Source organism: Chiloscyllium plagiosum, chromosome 4 (genome assembly GCF_004010195.1).
Source record: "Chiloscyllium plagiosum isolate BGI_BamShark_2017 chromosome 4, ASM401019v2, whole genome shotgun sequence".
NCBI classification, from domain to species: Eukaryota; Metazoa; Chordata; class Chondrichthyes; order Orectolobiformes; family Hemiscylliidae; genus Chiloscyllium; species Chiloscyllium plagiosum.
The window spans coordinates 100,794,094-100,809,643 of NC_057713.1; the positions used below are offsets into that span (position 1 = coordinate 100,794,094).

Here is a 15,550-nt window from a genome sequence, read left to right on the forward strand (position 1 = left end):
ACATCTGCAGAAATTCCAACTTAGCCAGTCCTTTATTTGTTCTCATGATCCAGACAGACAGTTTAAAGGAAATCCACATAACAGTTGAAAAATCTTAAATAAAAATTAAAATGTTTGCATTCAAAAGTATCTCTAAAATCAACAATACCACTTCATGAATAAAAACAAAACGGATAAAGGATGGAAAGCTGTTTTAATGTATGTTATCTGTGTATAATGTCAAATACCTGATGTCAATGTAACTCTGCTGTAGAAAGGGTGAATGTCACTTGCCAGAAAGATATAATTCTCTAACAATGTTTTGTTTATCCTCTCAGTTCAGACATAAGTGAGAATAATGTCATTATAGCTGAAACTCCCTGTGAGATCCAGTCTGTGAATGAAACCAACATTGTGTGTGTTACCGGCGCACATTTTCCATCACAACAAACTAAAGTTATCGTGAACGTACGGGGAAATGGCATCGCCAAGCTGGTAAGAGAATGTGTGTTCCCAAGGCTTGAGATCTGGCTGATGGAGTTTGTCTTCTTGGGGCAAAGTGATGGATATTTTGGTGCTGGGGATCGGAAACTGTGACATCAGCTAGATAGCAGCGTAGTACCTTTCTAAATTCTGGGCTCTGTTCCGGGTCTGGGATTAATTCTTGGCAGAAGATGATTCAACCTTCAAACTGAGACATGAGTTGCCAACCCTCCAGGATTGCCCTGGAGACTCCACACATTGAGGTTTGAAGAGGTAGATATGGCTGGCATTAGAAATAGGTTTTATTATCACCTGTACTCAGGTACAGGAGTGCAGTAAAAAGTGTAGCAAGTCTCCATTCTCCAGTGCCATCAGAATTAGAACTGGAAGAGCTTTCGAAGCGCTTATGTGTTTATTTTTACATTTCCTTTGACTACAGAATTAGTGACCTTGTCCCATATAAAAATGTGTGGGCAGTGCTAAGGATGAAAGTGGAGGACAAAGCGATTTCTCCATTTACACTGAAATTACACTTGATTTTGGGTAAACCTGTCAAGTTGAGGGGTCGGATACCTATAGGAACTGTCAAAGTCTCTATTCATAAACTTTGTCTGAAAAAATGCTCTGATTGAAGTGATTTTGTAAAAGGTATACCTATATTTCAGGAAACAGTACAGGGCCATTAGAATTGTCTGTATTCAACCAGAATGTTCTTTGTTTCAGGACAATGCAGATTTCAACTACATTGATGTCTGGTCCTCACGTTACACATGGGGAGGTGACACACCTCCTGAGGCAGGCTCACTTGTCGTTATCACCAGAGGGCAGACTATACTCCTGGACCAAAGTACCCCTGTCCTGAAGATGCTTGTCATTCAAGGTAATTACACTAAAACCTCATTAAGGAATCAGAGTATCACTGCACGGCCCAGGGAGCAAGGTCTGATACTGAGAAAGACTATGCTACACAAAGCATTAGCACATTGGACTCACCTTTACACATCAAGTTAATGAAATGGTTACACCACAGAAAAAGGCCATTTGGGCGATCGTTTCTGTTGGATTGAAGTCTCCATTCTCATCCATTTGTGAAGGTCCTATGCAAAAAGTGTAATGAGCAATCCAAATGTAAAGAACCCAAAGACATCCAGAAGGAAACTGCAGATAATTGAACTCACGGGTTTGGTTCGTTCTGTTCTGTTAGAACTGAGATAATTGATTTTATTTTTAACTGCCCTTAAATATCCTCTGTTTTGTACTGAATTCTACAAGGTGGAAATGTTGGAAGGCCCCACATGGGGAATGGGGTGTGCATTAGGGGAAATGCGGAAGATGTTAAACCACGTTTTCGTACTAGAAATGGAAGCAATGCCCATGTGGATATTTTAATCAACATTTTCAGACATGTTATGACAAACCTCTGGAATAAGTGAGACTTGAACCAGACTCTTCTGGCCCAGAGTTAGGAACATTACCACTGTGGCATTCCCCACCCCACCCCACGCCCCCCCCGCCCACCAGCCATGAAAATTGCCTGCAGCTGTGCTGTTACCTCAGACAGCTTAACTTTTTTTTAAGAGTGAATGTTGAACCTGTGTCTCACCAACAGCTGTCTGCAGGATATTGAAGGGAGAGGATTCTCAATCAGATGCAGGATGCAGCTGGAGAGTTCCTGTTCATCCTGGCTTCATGTGTATGATTGTAGGCTTGCCTTTGTGTTACTAGTCACAGGAAACTGAGAGTGAGAGAAGGTAGGGCTCCAAACTCACTCTCCACTTTGCACTTTCAACATGTGGTGATGAAACAAAGCACTAGTCCTGTGCTTACCTGTAGATTTGTATCTCAAAGAGTGACTGTAGTGATATGTGGTGGACAGACCAGAAGCTAGTCATAGATGCAAAGAGACCTACAGTACCAATAAATGCTCTTCAGCCTACTGCGTCCATGCTGGTCACAAACAACCACCTATTCCTACTTTCCAGCACTTGATCCATAGCCTTATGGGATAGAAATCCCTACGGGGAGGAAGCAGGCCATTCAGTCCATCGAGTCCACATTGACCCTCCAAAGAACATCCCACCCAGACCCACTGCATTTCCCAAAGATTAACCCACTGAATCAGCACATCTCTACTCATTATGGGCAATTTAACATGGCCAATCCAGCATCACCTGCACATCTTTGGACTGTGGAAGGAAACAAAAACACCCAGAGGATATCCATACAGACACAGGGAGAATGTGCAAACTCCACACAGACAGTCACCTGAGGATGGATTCGAACCTGGGTCCCTGGTGCTGTGAGACAGCAGTGCTAACTACTGAGCCACCATGCCACCCTTCTATGCCTTGGCATCACAAGTGCACATCTAAATATTTTTAAGTATTCTGAAGGTTTCTATTGTCACCATTCTTACAGTCAATACGTGCTGGATTCCTACCACCCTCTGGGTGAAAAGCTTTTTCTTCTCATCCCTTCTAAACCTCCTGCCCCTTTCCTTAAATCTGTGCCTTACTCATTATTCCTCCTTCAAAGGAAAATGTTTCTTCCTAGCTACTCTGTCTCTAACTTCATAATTTTATACATCTCAATCATGTTCCCTCTCAAGAAACTGCAGATGCTGGAATGCCACATCTTCCACCTGGGCAGTCTATAGAGCTGAGGACTAACAGTGATTCTCCAATTTCAAATAACCTCCCTTCATATCCCCCCATTCCCTTGCCAGGCCTTCCTCCTCCCTTCCATTCCACTTAGTGACCCTTCCTTCCAGCCACCAATCAGATTCATTCCTCCCATTGATCAACCAAGCTGTACCCTGTACCTGTGTTCACCCATCACTACCTCACCTGTCCGATCCACTCCCTACCCAAAGCCCCCAGCGGTTCCCCATCCCCATCCCCACCTTGTCTGCAGCTCCCCTCACCTCCTCTCCTAGCCCTGAAGAAGGGTTATACTCAAAATGTTGACTTCTCCACCTCCTGATGCTGTTGGATTGCTGTGTTCTTCCAGCCTCCTGCTTGTATACTAAGGAAAACAACCTCAGTCTATCTAATCTCTCTTCATAACTGAAACTCTCCAGCCCAGGAAACATCCTGGTAAATCTCTTCTGCATCCTCTCCAGTGTTATCACAGCTGTCCTCTCATATGGATTTCAGAACAGCACATAATTCTCCAGCTGTGGCCTAGCTAGTGTTTTTTACAGTTCCAGTATAATCTTCTTGCTTTGAACTCTATGACCTGTTCAAAGTTTGGGAGAAGATTTGTAGCTCGGGTGCTCATTGTTGTGGTTCTGTTCGCCGAGCTGGGAATTTGTGTTCAGACGTTTTGTCCCCTGTCTAGGTGACATCCTCAGTGCTTGGGAGCCTCCGGTGAAGCGCTTCTGTGTTGTTTCCTCCGGCATTTATAGTGGTTTGGCTCTACCGCTTCCGGTTGTCCATTCCAGCTGTCCGCTGCAGTGGCCGATATATTGGGTCCAGGTCGATGTGTTTGTTGATAGAATCTGTGGATGAGTGCCATGCATCTAGGAATTCCCTGGCTGTTCTCTGTTTGGCTTGTCCTATAATAGTAGTGTTGTCCCATTCAAACTCATGTTGCTTGTCATCTGTGTGTGTGGCTACTAAGGATAGCTGGTCGTGTTGTTTCATGACTAGTTGGTGTTCATGAATACGGATCGTTAGCTGTCTTCTTGTTTGTCCTATGTAGTGTTTTGTGCAGTCCTCGCATGGGATTTTGTACACTACGTTGGTTTTGCTCATGTTGGGTATCGGGTCCTTTGTCCTGGTGAGTTGTTGTCTGAGAGTGGCTGTTGGTTTGTGTGCTCCACATCATGCCTCCTATTGCTCAGCCAATTCTGGATCCAGTTAAATATTGCTTCCATGTATGCGCCTGGTCACTTTTTTGAAAAGATTCAATCAAGTGGTCAGACATGACATTCCCTTAACAAAACCACGCTAACTGTTTTAAATTAATCCCTGCCTCTCTGAGTGCGATTAATTCTGTCCCTCAGAATTGTTTCCAATAGTTTCCCCATTACCCAGATTAGAACTAACTGGCCTGTAATTTCTTGGTTTATCCCTTGCTCCCTTGAATAATGGTAGAAATGTTGGCTGTCCTCTAGTCCTTTGGCAACTGTTTGTGGTCAGAGAGCAATTGAAAACTTTTGCAAATGCCCTGCTATTTCCTCCCTTGCCTCACTCAACAACCTGGGATACCTAGTGTTTCCCATGAGTAGCACAAATGAAAACACAGAGCTAGAAATTGCATTGACTTTACAGCACAGAAAAAGGCTATTCAGCTCAACTACTCTGTTCAGGGTTTTATGCTCCACACAAACCTCCTCCCACTCTCTCTTCATCTCATATCCTTCCAATCATTTCAATCTAATGTGTTTATCTAGCTATCCCTGAAAGTTATCAACACTATTTACCTCCTCCATGCCCTGTGATCATCAGTTTCTTATTCTCAGCATTCTTTGGGTAAATTTCTCATGAATTCCCATTTGGATTTATGGAGTGACTATCTTTTTTTAAATGGGTCTTAATTCTGGTCTCACCAACATAAGGAAAATTATCTTGATGCCTACCCATGATGATCTTAGAGACCTTCATCCAGTCAAATCTGAAGAAAATGACTCCAGCCTATGCATCCTTAACTGAATGGTATAAATTCTTCATTTTGGAATCATTACATTACAGAAATAGTCTGTTTGGCCCTTGTCAAAGAACTAATCCATTTGTACCATGCCCATACTTTTTCCTAATAGCTCTGAAAATAGCAAAATGTTATGGAACAAAACATAACATAATAGGGAATGACATTCCGCAACCTTTAGGAACATCAGAACTAGCAAGAGCAGGAGTGAGTAATTCAACCTCTTCAGCAAGCTACTGCATGGCGATCCCCCGTTTCATCATTTATTTCTCTTATCCTCTATTCTGTCCCAATCTTCCCTATTTTTATTCCAACCCCGAACCCAATATTTTGCAACAGTATAAAATCAATTTCATTTTTACTTTTCTTTCACTTCCAAAGAAGAGTCATATTGGACACAAATCCTTATCTTGGTTTTTCCCTCTCTACAGAGACTGCCAGACTTGCTGAATTTCTCCAGCATTTCCTGTAAGCACAGTCAACATTAAACAACAAACAACATTCCTTCTGTCCACAGGTGGAACCCTTGTGTTCGATGAAGCCGACATTGAGCTTCAAACAGAGAACATTCTCATCACAGATGGAGGAGTGTTCCAGGTAACAACACATAGAAGATTGTTTCTGGGTGCAAAATTGGATAAGCTTACCATACACCATTTAAAAGAAATGTGAACAAAAATTTGGAAAAGAGAAACAACAAGATTGAAGAAAGGGGTTGGAGAACCAGATGATGGCCTTCTTTTGAGCTTTAGATTCTACGATACTTCATTGGTGAAAGAAACATATGCAGCATGAGAGTGATGTTGGCCTTCTGCCTCACTCAATGGTGGTTTGTGCCATGGGGGTTAAGCACATGCTCAGGAGTCCCATTCTGGAAATAGTAGTCTCTGCCACATTAGGTACAGAGGAAGACAGTGGAATGAGAAGATACATCATCCTCTGGCCTCTGTTTTGTCTGGACTCTCTTCTTGGTCAGCTGACACTTCAGTTTCAGCTCACCTCTTCCAAGTAGTCCTCATTGGCCATGGCCATCAGCTGATGTTTCCCTGTTATCAGTGACCCCTGACTTTGCACCTGTACAAAAAGTTGCAAAAGGCTCAATAGGTTTCAACCCGACCCATCTAATGTGTCCTATTGGCTTTCTGGCCCAGTGTAAAGCCTCACAACACAGGATTACTAGACAAATGAGATATTAACAAAGTGATACAAGATGCCCACCTGGTAATGAGGGTCATTTGTGGGTACAATGCTGAATCTCACAGTAACAGTTTCATTAACGAAGTGACTGAAGCTTTTGATTTTTTTTTATTTTGCTGCATGTTTCTGGCCAGATACAAAGGGATGTTAAGGATCTGAATCTCAGATGCATCATTTCCAGGATCAGATCCACATTCACAGACCCCACTTGACTACAAATCAAAGGCAGCAACTACTGATTCTATGTCTATTCCAATTACAGGCTAAACGTTCTGAGACTCAGAGCCATGAATGCCCCACACAGGCCTTCCTGTGAGGATTATTCCCAACAATAACCCTCACCTTCACTCCCCCCACCAAAAGCTGGGAATGATCATTTGCAATTCCAGCACAGAGGAAAAAGAAACAAATCCCATTTTCTGGGTGTTTCATAACAGGATGGATGCTGAGGGTTGAAATTTGCTTTTATAGAAAAGAATATTGAAAGTTCTTGCTGAATAAACTAGCTTTCAACCATTTCCCAGATTGGAACAGAATCCGCCCCATTCAGGCACAAGGCAATAATCACACTGCATGGTCACCTCCGGGCAAAGGAATTGCCCCTGTATGGAGCCAAGACACTGGCTGTTCGAGAGGGAACCCTGGACCTTCATGGTAAGTCTTTGAGTGCAAATTGAAGTTCCCAGAATAAACATCAAAAGACAAAAACGTGCATTTATGTAGCATTTTTAAGAACATAAATACAAGCATAACTAGACCATTTGGCCCTTCAAACTTGCCCCACCATTCAATAAAGTCATGGGTAATCTTCCCCAGGCTTCAACTTCTCTCTCATGCCAGCTCCTCATTGCTCTCAGCTCCCCAATTACAGTATTTCAAAAATCTATCCAGCTCGTCTTGAAATACTTCCGGTGGTCTGGCCTCCACAGCTCCCTGGGGTACAGAATTCTAGGCATTCACTATCCTCTGGGAGAAGAAGTTCCTTCACATCCAGTTTTAAATAAGTGTGCTGTTATTCCTTCATTGGCTGAGGTTACCATGAACTAATCCCCTTCTCAAGCTCTTCCCTCTCCTGAGGTGTGGTGACCCTCAGATTAAACCACTACCAAATATCCGTCTCTAATGCAAGAAGCCCTATGGTTCTCAAGGTCTATGGTGATTTCAATTTACTTTGTTCTGTAATTATGCCCCCTGTAATTAGTTTGAGATTCCCCCACTAATGGAAACATCTTCTCAATATCTAACTTGTCAAGCTCCCTCAGAGCCTTTTCAATAAGATCACCCCTCATTCTTTTAACTGTTTTTCATCCCAGGCATCAGCTCAGTGAATCTCTTTTGAACTGCCACAATGCCAAAGTGCAGCCTCACCAATATCCTGTACAGTTTTAACCAGACTTCCCTGTTCTTAAGCCCCAATCCCCTTTCCAAAAAGTTAAAATTCCATTTGATTGTCCAGCAAGATCTGTTTTGTTTAGATTTCCAGCACCAACAGTTCTTTGTTTTATTTTGTTTTACCACACTGATACTGCCTTTTTATTGACAAAGCTACCTCACCTCATTTTCATTTTTGCCAGTTTTTGCAGCATGTCGAATAAATTTGAATCTGGGTTTATGATCTCAGTCACCATGCAATCCCATCTCTGTGACAGGTATAAAGTCATATTCATTTACTTCTATTTGTGCTGTCAACTCATTCATCATGAACTAATTCCGTCCCTACCCCCACGTTACCCCATTAATTAGCTGAAGACCCAATCTATAACCCATTGGTAGGAGAGTCTAGGACCTGAGGACACAGCCTTAGAGTAAAGGCAAGACCTGTTAGAACGGAGACAAGGAGAAACGTCTTCAGCCAGAGAGTGGTGAATCCATGGAAGTCACTGTCACAGAACGCTGTGGAGGCCAGGTCATTGAGTATATTTAAGACATAAATAGATAGATTCTTGACTGTCAAAGTGATCAACGGTAATGGGGAAAATGTGAGAAACTTATGAGCCATGATTGAATGGCAGAGCAGAGTTGATGGGCTGAATAAGCTAATTTCTGCTCCTATGTCTTCGGTCTTAAGCAAATACAGCATGGTCAATTGTGTTTTTTCTTATGTTAATCCTATTACATCTGCTAAAAAAAAAGATCCAATCAAAATCACATTGCTTTTATGGAATCCTACTGTGTGTAAATTGGTTGCCACATTCCTTGCATTACAAAAGCAGCTGGAAGTACTTCATTGGCTATAAGGCATTTGGAACATCCTGAGCTTGTAAAGGTGCTACAGAAATGCAAGCCAATTTTTTTGTCCATGTTGTAAGCTTACAATTGAAGAATTAAAAGGAATGGAGCTTTGTTGCATATGCAGCAAATTTTAATTCTATTTTGACAAGGAGCTGTTTTTCTCTCCTGCTTAGGCCTTCCTGTTCCTGTAGTTTGGACTCATTTAGCTCAGACTGCCAAAGCAGGGTCCTCCAATCTCATTTTACAAAAAGCTGTGACGTGGAAACCAGGGGATAAGATCGTCATTGCATCAACCGGTGACAGGTATTTCTGGAACACTTGTGTTTAGGTAGCATGAGTTCAATTTTGTCTTTCATAGTTCAGAGGGTAGTACTCTTGTTTCTGAATCTGAAGTTTGTACATCAAGTCCCCAATCAAGAGACTTAGACATAAAATCTAAGTTGGCATTTTAGAGATGTATATAGGGTGCGCTGTATCATCGGAAGTGCTGATTTTCTCATGCGCTCTTAACTCAAGGTCCCCTCTGCTTTTTCAAGTGGATATAAAAGATGCTATGGTCCTACTGTAAAGAAATATAAGGGAGCTCTCCCTGGAACTTAGGCAAACATGTATCTCTCAACTAGCATTTCATACAAATAATTCTAAAGGCCATGTCCTTTTTTTTTCTTTCATTGTTTTGGGAACTAAAATGGGAAAAGAACTGTTTTAAACCAAAGACTATGCAAGGAGTGACTGTACTTGTAAAAATAAGGCACTTGAACTCATTGTGAATTGTGTTTGCACTGTTGCTTTGTTCAAGCACTTGTTAGGGGTTGGGACAGTGGCTTGGGGATGATCTCTAAAATGCCACAGTCCTACTGGAGTGTGCAAAGCAAGCTATACCCAGAAATCGATTGCTGATTTTCTTTTACAATCAGTAGAAGTTATGGAGGCCAGGAGACATCAGCATGACAAAAAAATCTGACTGCTCCTAAGGGAGATGAATGGAAAGTGTGTGAAACTGCAGATTGCTCTCTCGCTTTCTCGCTTGCTCTCTCTCTCTGTTTGTCTGCAGGAAAATAACCAAAACCTGCAAGATAGCTAGCTAATCTCTCAGACCATGTATAGAATGTTGCCTCTAACCAGTGACTGAAAGACTGTACCATTAGTATGCCAACCACCCTGTATCTTCAACAAAGAACTGAAAGAATCTGGAAACAAGGAAGTTGGAGAACAGAAGGTCTTGGGAAAAAATCACAGGGAACACCTTATCAAATCCTATGGACTGGTGCTATTGAACTGTATTTCCCTATATATACTTATACGTTGACCATTTATGGTTTTATTTGCTGTCGTTGGAATTGATTTCTTCATAATAACTAATGGTTTATTGTTAAATACAGAAATTTGTCAGTATTTTCAGCTAACCTGAGTTCATCAGGTGGGAAAATTGTGAAATTTGAGTAAATTGGCAAATGTTTAACTTTTGTGACAACCTGGGAGTAGACAGGTTTGAAAACGCAGTTTCCCGAGTGGGTCATGAAATAATCCAGTTATTTATTTCATTAAGGTTTGTGTGAGCTTCCTGAGGTAAAATTGGCTACCATATTTCCTATATTGCAACACTGACTACACTTCCAAGATACTTCATTGAAAAGCATTTTGGCATAAGAAGACCAGAATAGGATTAGCCCATTCAGACACTTGAGCCTGTTCTGCCATTCAGTGAGGTCCTGGCTGATCTGTGGTCTAACCCCATATACCTGCCTTTGGCCTAAATCCCTCAATATCTTTGCTTAACAAAAAAAAATCTTTCTCCGATTTAAAATTGCCAACTGATTAGCATATATTGTGACATTGTACTCCCTCTGAGGCCAATATATCCTTCCTTAGGTGTGGAAGAATCTGCTCACCGTATTCAAAATGGGATCCAGGTGTATTTTGTATAACTGCAGCATAACCTCTCACTCCATATTCCTGCCTTTGGCCCAGAATCCTCAATACTTTTGCATAACAAGCAAATTACCATTCTCAGATTTAAAATTACCAACTGATCAACATATACCACCATTGGTGGAAGAGAGTTCCAAATACCTACTACCCTTTGTGTATAGAAGTGCTTCCTCCCATCTCTCCTGAAATATCTGACCCAAATTCTCAGACTAATAGCCCTATTTCTAGAACACCCAACTAGTGCAAATAGTTTACCTTTATCCTGTTTTTGCCTGTTAATATCTTGATGACTTGGATCAGATCAGACATTAATCTTCTAAATTCTAGAGGAAAAAGACCTAATTTGAATAAGCTCTCCCCATAACTTAAGCCCTGAAGTTCAGATAGCATCCTTGTAAACCTATGATGTACTCCTTCCAAGACCAATGTAGCCTTCCTAAAGCATGGTGCCCAGATCTACTCAAAGTACTCAAAATAAAATCAACTAGTGTTTTGTAAAATTGCAGCATAACTTCTGCATCCTTATACTCCAGTCCTCTGGATATAAACACCAACATTCCATCAGCCATCTTAATTGTTTACCTGTCAAATTACATTTTAAAGATTTATGCACCTGAACCCCCAAGTCTCTTTGGACATACTTTTTTTGACTTCGTACCATCTAGAAAGTACCCTGATCTATTCTTTTTCAGTCCAAAATGGATAACCTTTCACCTGCTTGCATTGAACTCTCAGTTTTGCCTGTGCAATTATTCAAGCAATAACCCTTTATAATTTAATGCTATCTTCTACACTGCCAATAATGCCACCCAACATCTTATCATCAGAAAATTTGGACACATCATTTTCTATCCCATTATCCAAGTTGTGAATAAATAATGTGAAAACTTGAGGCCCTAACGCACATCCTTATGGAACGCCACTGGTCTCATCTGCCAAATTGAGTACTTATGCATTATCTCTATTTATTACTAAATCCAATATCGCTTGTCCTCTTGCAACAAGGGCATATTGCTGTAGGAAATTATTCTGGACACACTCTCTAAATAGTGAGTTTTGAGAAGATTTGTAGCTCAGGTTGAGGTAGGTTTGCTCACTGAGCTGGAAGGTTCATTTTTCAGATGTTTCATCTCTATACCAGGTAATATCTTCAGTGAGCTTCCGAATGAAGCACTGGTGGTGTAGCCCTCCACCTATTTATATGTTTGAGTTTCTTTGGGTTGGTGATGATGATTTCCTATGATGTCATTTCCTTTTCTTTTTCTCAGGGGGTGGTAAATAGGATCCAAATTAATGTATGTGTTGATAGAGGTTGGAATGCCATGCTTCTAGGAATTCTCGTGCATGTCTCTGTTTGGCTTGTCCTAAGATGGATGTGTTGTCCCAGTCAAAGTGATGTTCTTCCTCATTTGTATGCAAAGATACTAGTGAGAGTCAGTCATGTCATTTTCTGGCTAATTGATGTTCATGTATCCTGGTGGCTAGTTTTCTGCCTGTTTGTCCAATGTAGTGTTTGTTACAGTTCTTGCAAGGTATTTTGTAGATGACATTAGTTTTGCTTGTTGTTTGTATAGGGTCTTTCAAGTTCATCAGCTGCTGTTTAGTGTGTTGGTGGGTTTGTGGGCTACCATGATGCCAAGGGGTCTGAGTAGTCTGGCAGTCATTTCCAAGATGTCTTTGATGTAGGGGAGAGTGGCTAGGATTTCTGGACGTGTTTTGTCTGCTTGTTTGGGTTTGTTGCTCAGAAATCGGCAGACTATGTTCATTGTGTACCCGTTCTTTTTGAATACACTGAATAGGTGATTTTCCTCTGCTCTGCATAGTTCCTCTGTGCTGCAGTGTGTGGTGGCTCATTGAAATAATGTTCTAATGCAGCTTCATTTATGGATGTTGGAATGATTACTTCTGAAAACGAACTTTCCAGCTCAGCGAGCAAATCTACATCCACACTCTCAAAATTCACTACCGTTCTGATAGATTGGAAAAGGCAAGCAAGCACCGATGTTAAAGTTCTTCCATTAATACTATTCTGGCTTTGCTACCCTAATTTCTACATTTATACAATCTATCACTTCAGAGCTGCTGCCTGAGAGTCTGAATACAAAACTTTTTACAGTTATAGATCCTTTGCTGTTGGTCAGTGCTACCTATACGATCTCCACGGAATGCTTTCTGCTCGTTATATCCTTCCTCACCACTGGAGTAATTTTGTTTCTAATCAGTAATGCTGATCTGCCATTTTTCCTATTCATTCTGTCAACCTTGAAACCTGGTACATTTAGTTCCTGTGGGACCTGAAGTTGTGAAAGGCAGTATAAAAATGAAAGTTTGCAGACTTTCAACACAATCTGAAAACACAGCAGTTGTGTTGAATTCAAATTTGTTACACAAGGTTAAATTATCATATAATCCTAGAAGGTGGCCATATGGCCTTTGAACCAATATCAGATTTTTCTAAGGGCAATCCAGTTAACCCTCTCTGACTCCATATCCCAGTTGTGGGCGGCACGGTGGCACAGTGGTTATATCATATAATCCTAGAAGGTGGCCATATGGCCTTTGAACCAATATCAGATTTTTCTAAGGGCAATCCAGTTAACCCTCTCTGACTCCATATCCCAGTAATTTTTCCTTTCATGTGTTTTTATTCAATGACCTTCTGAAAGTTACTATTGAGGTGTTCAGGTAGCACATTTCACATCAGAATACCTCGTGTATAGAGAAGGTTTCCTCATGTTACCTCCATGTTATTTTCCAGTCATCTTAAATCTGTCCAGAGTAATTGAAAACATTTTTGCTATGTTTAATCTATCTAAACTCTTCCTTACATTACATTATTTATATCATCATTTATATCATCATCTTTTATACTGGTACAGTGAAAATATAATATATTTCATTCCCTTACAATATGGGTGTATAATTCTGTTCCTGGTCTTTAACTCTTGGGCTTTTCTTCAGTCTTTAAAATATTTCTTTAACTTTGCAGCCACAGCCAGAGAGAAAATGAGGTTAGGATTATAGAGGCTGTCTCAGATGATGGGCGGATCCTGTACCTAACTGAGCCACTCATGTATCAGCACCTGGGGGTATCAATCCCCCTGCCTGACGGCGTTGTGTTTGAAGCCAGAGCAGAAGTGGGTTTACTGACCCGTAATATTGTTGTTCGAGGCTCAAATCAAGTTGAGTGGAATGATCGAATCGAAGCATGTCCTGAGGGGTTTAACACAGGTAAGGTTAACTGTTCGTTAGCCATTGGTTATCCAAATTCATAAAGCTGTTTTAATGTACATTGACAGAAGGGACTATAAATTGGGTCATACAAAACTTCTTAAGCCAAATGTGGTGAAGAGGAGTGGCTTGGCCATTGGAAATGTCTGCATCTTCTGTTTCACCACCTCATATCATGTCTTTCACCCTGTTGTCATCCTGTCCATCGCCACTATCTACTCATCCTATCTCCCCAGTCCCCATCCTACTCTGGTGTATATCTGGTGGGAGTGTGACTGTATCAGAAGGTGACCAAAACTGAACACAATATTCCAAGTGCGGCCTCACTAATGTCCTGTATAACTATAACATAACTTCCCAATTTCTATACTCAGTGCCCTGACTGATGAAGGCCAGTGTGCCAAATGCTGCCTTCATAGCCCTGTCTACCTGTGACTCCACTTTCAGAGAACCGTGAACCTGAACTCCTAGATCCTTTTGTTCCACAACACTTCTTAAGGCCCTACCATTCACCATGAAACCTCTCCCTTGATTTGACTTTCCAAAATACAAGTGCTCACACTTATCTATATTAAACTCCATTTGCCATTTCTCGGCCCTCTTCCCCAGCTGCAGCAGCAATTTCTGATAAAATTCCACACTGTCCATGATATCGTCTATTTTAGTGTCATCAGCAAACTTACTAATCATGCCTTGTACATTCTCAACCAAATCATTTTATGGATAACAAACAGTAATGATCCCAGCACAGACCCCTGAGACACTCCACTAGTCACAAGCCTCCTGTCCGACAAGCATCCTTCCACTATTACCCTCTGCTTACTCCCATCAAGCCAATTTTGTGTCCGATTTGCTAGCTCATTCTGAATATTATGCGATTTAATCTTCCAGGGCAGCCTATCATGTGGAACCTTATCAAAGGCTTTCTGAAATCCATGTAGACAATGTCTATCACCCTACCCTCGTCAACCTTGATGGTCCCTTCATCAAAGAACTCAAACAAATTTGTGAGGCATGATCTCCCACTCACAAAGCCATGCTGACTACTCCTAATCAAACACTGTCTTTCCAAATACATGTATATTTTACCCCTCAGAATCTTTTCAAGTAACTTACCCACGACAGATGTTAAGCTTACTGGTCGATAGTTCCCAGGCTTTTCTTTGCAGCCCTTCTTGAATAATGGCACAACATTCACTACCCTCCAGTCTTGACCCATGGCTAACAATGATGCAAAAATATCAGCCAGGGCCCCCGCAATTACTTCTCAAGCCTCTTGCAGTGTTCTTGGATATATCTGGTCAGGACCAGGAGATTTATCCACCTTCATACATTCTAGCAATACAACACGTCCACTGCTGTGACATGGACTGTCCCCAAGATATCAGCATTAACCTCACCAAGTTCCCAAGTCTTCATGTCTTTCTCCATTGTAAACACAGTGGAAAAACATTCATTAAGAACCTCATCCATTTCCTGCAGCTCTACACATACATGTTCACTGTGGTCCTTGAGTGGTCTATACTCTCTTTATTTATTCTTTTTCCTTTAATATACTTAAAGTGCCTCTTTGGATTCACCCTAATCTTCTCAGCCAAGGCTATCTTGTGCCCTTTTTTCACTCTCTTGATTTCTTTCTTCAGTAAACTCTTGTATTCTCTGTGTACCTCCAGAGATTCCCTTGATCCCAGCGACCTGTACCCTAAGCCATGCCTCCTCCGTTTTTCTGGTCAAAGCCTCAATCTCTCTTGTCATCCAGGGTTCCCTATTCCTGCCCACCTTGCCCTTCACCCTCAGAGGAACATATAGACCTTGAACTCTAGCTATCTCACTTTGAAAGGCCTCC

At 41.4% G+C, this 15,550-nt stretch overlaps 1 protein-coding gene across 1 annotated transcript in view; it reads left to right on the forward strand.

Moving 5' to 3' along the window:
* The window catches only part of LOC122549503 (fibrocystin-L-like), a 218,614-nt gene that overhangs the window by 122,150 nt on the left and 80,914 nt on the right, over positions 1-15,550 (forward strand). Inside the window, exons 42-47 of the mRNA XM_043689363.1 lie at positions 318-474; positions 1,186-1,342; positions 5,630-5,709; positions 6,834-6,963; positions 8,715-8,844; positions 13,463-13,704. Of these exons, the coding sequence (XP_043545298.1) occupies positions 318-474; positions 1,186-1,342; positions 5,630-5,709; positions 6,834-6,963; positions 8,715-8,844; positions 13,463-13,704 (896 nt within the window). The remainder of the gene's footprint in view (positions 1-317; positions 475-1,185; positions 1,343-5,629; positions 5,710-6,833; positions 6,964-8,714; positions 8,845-13,462; positions 13,705-15,550) is intronic.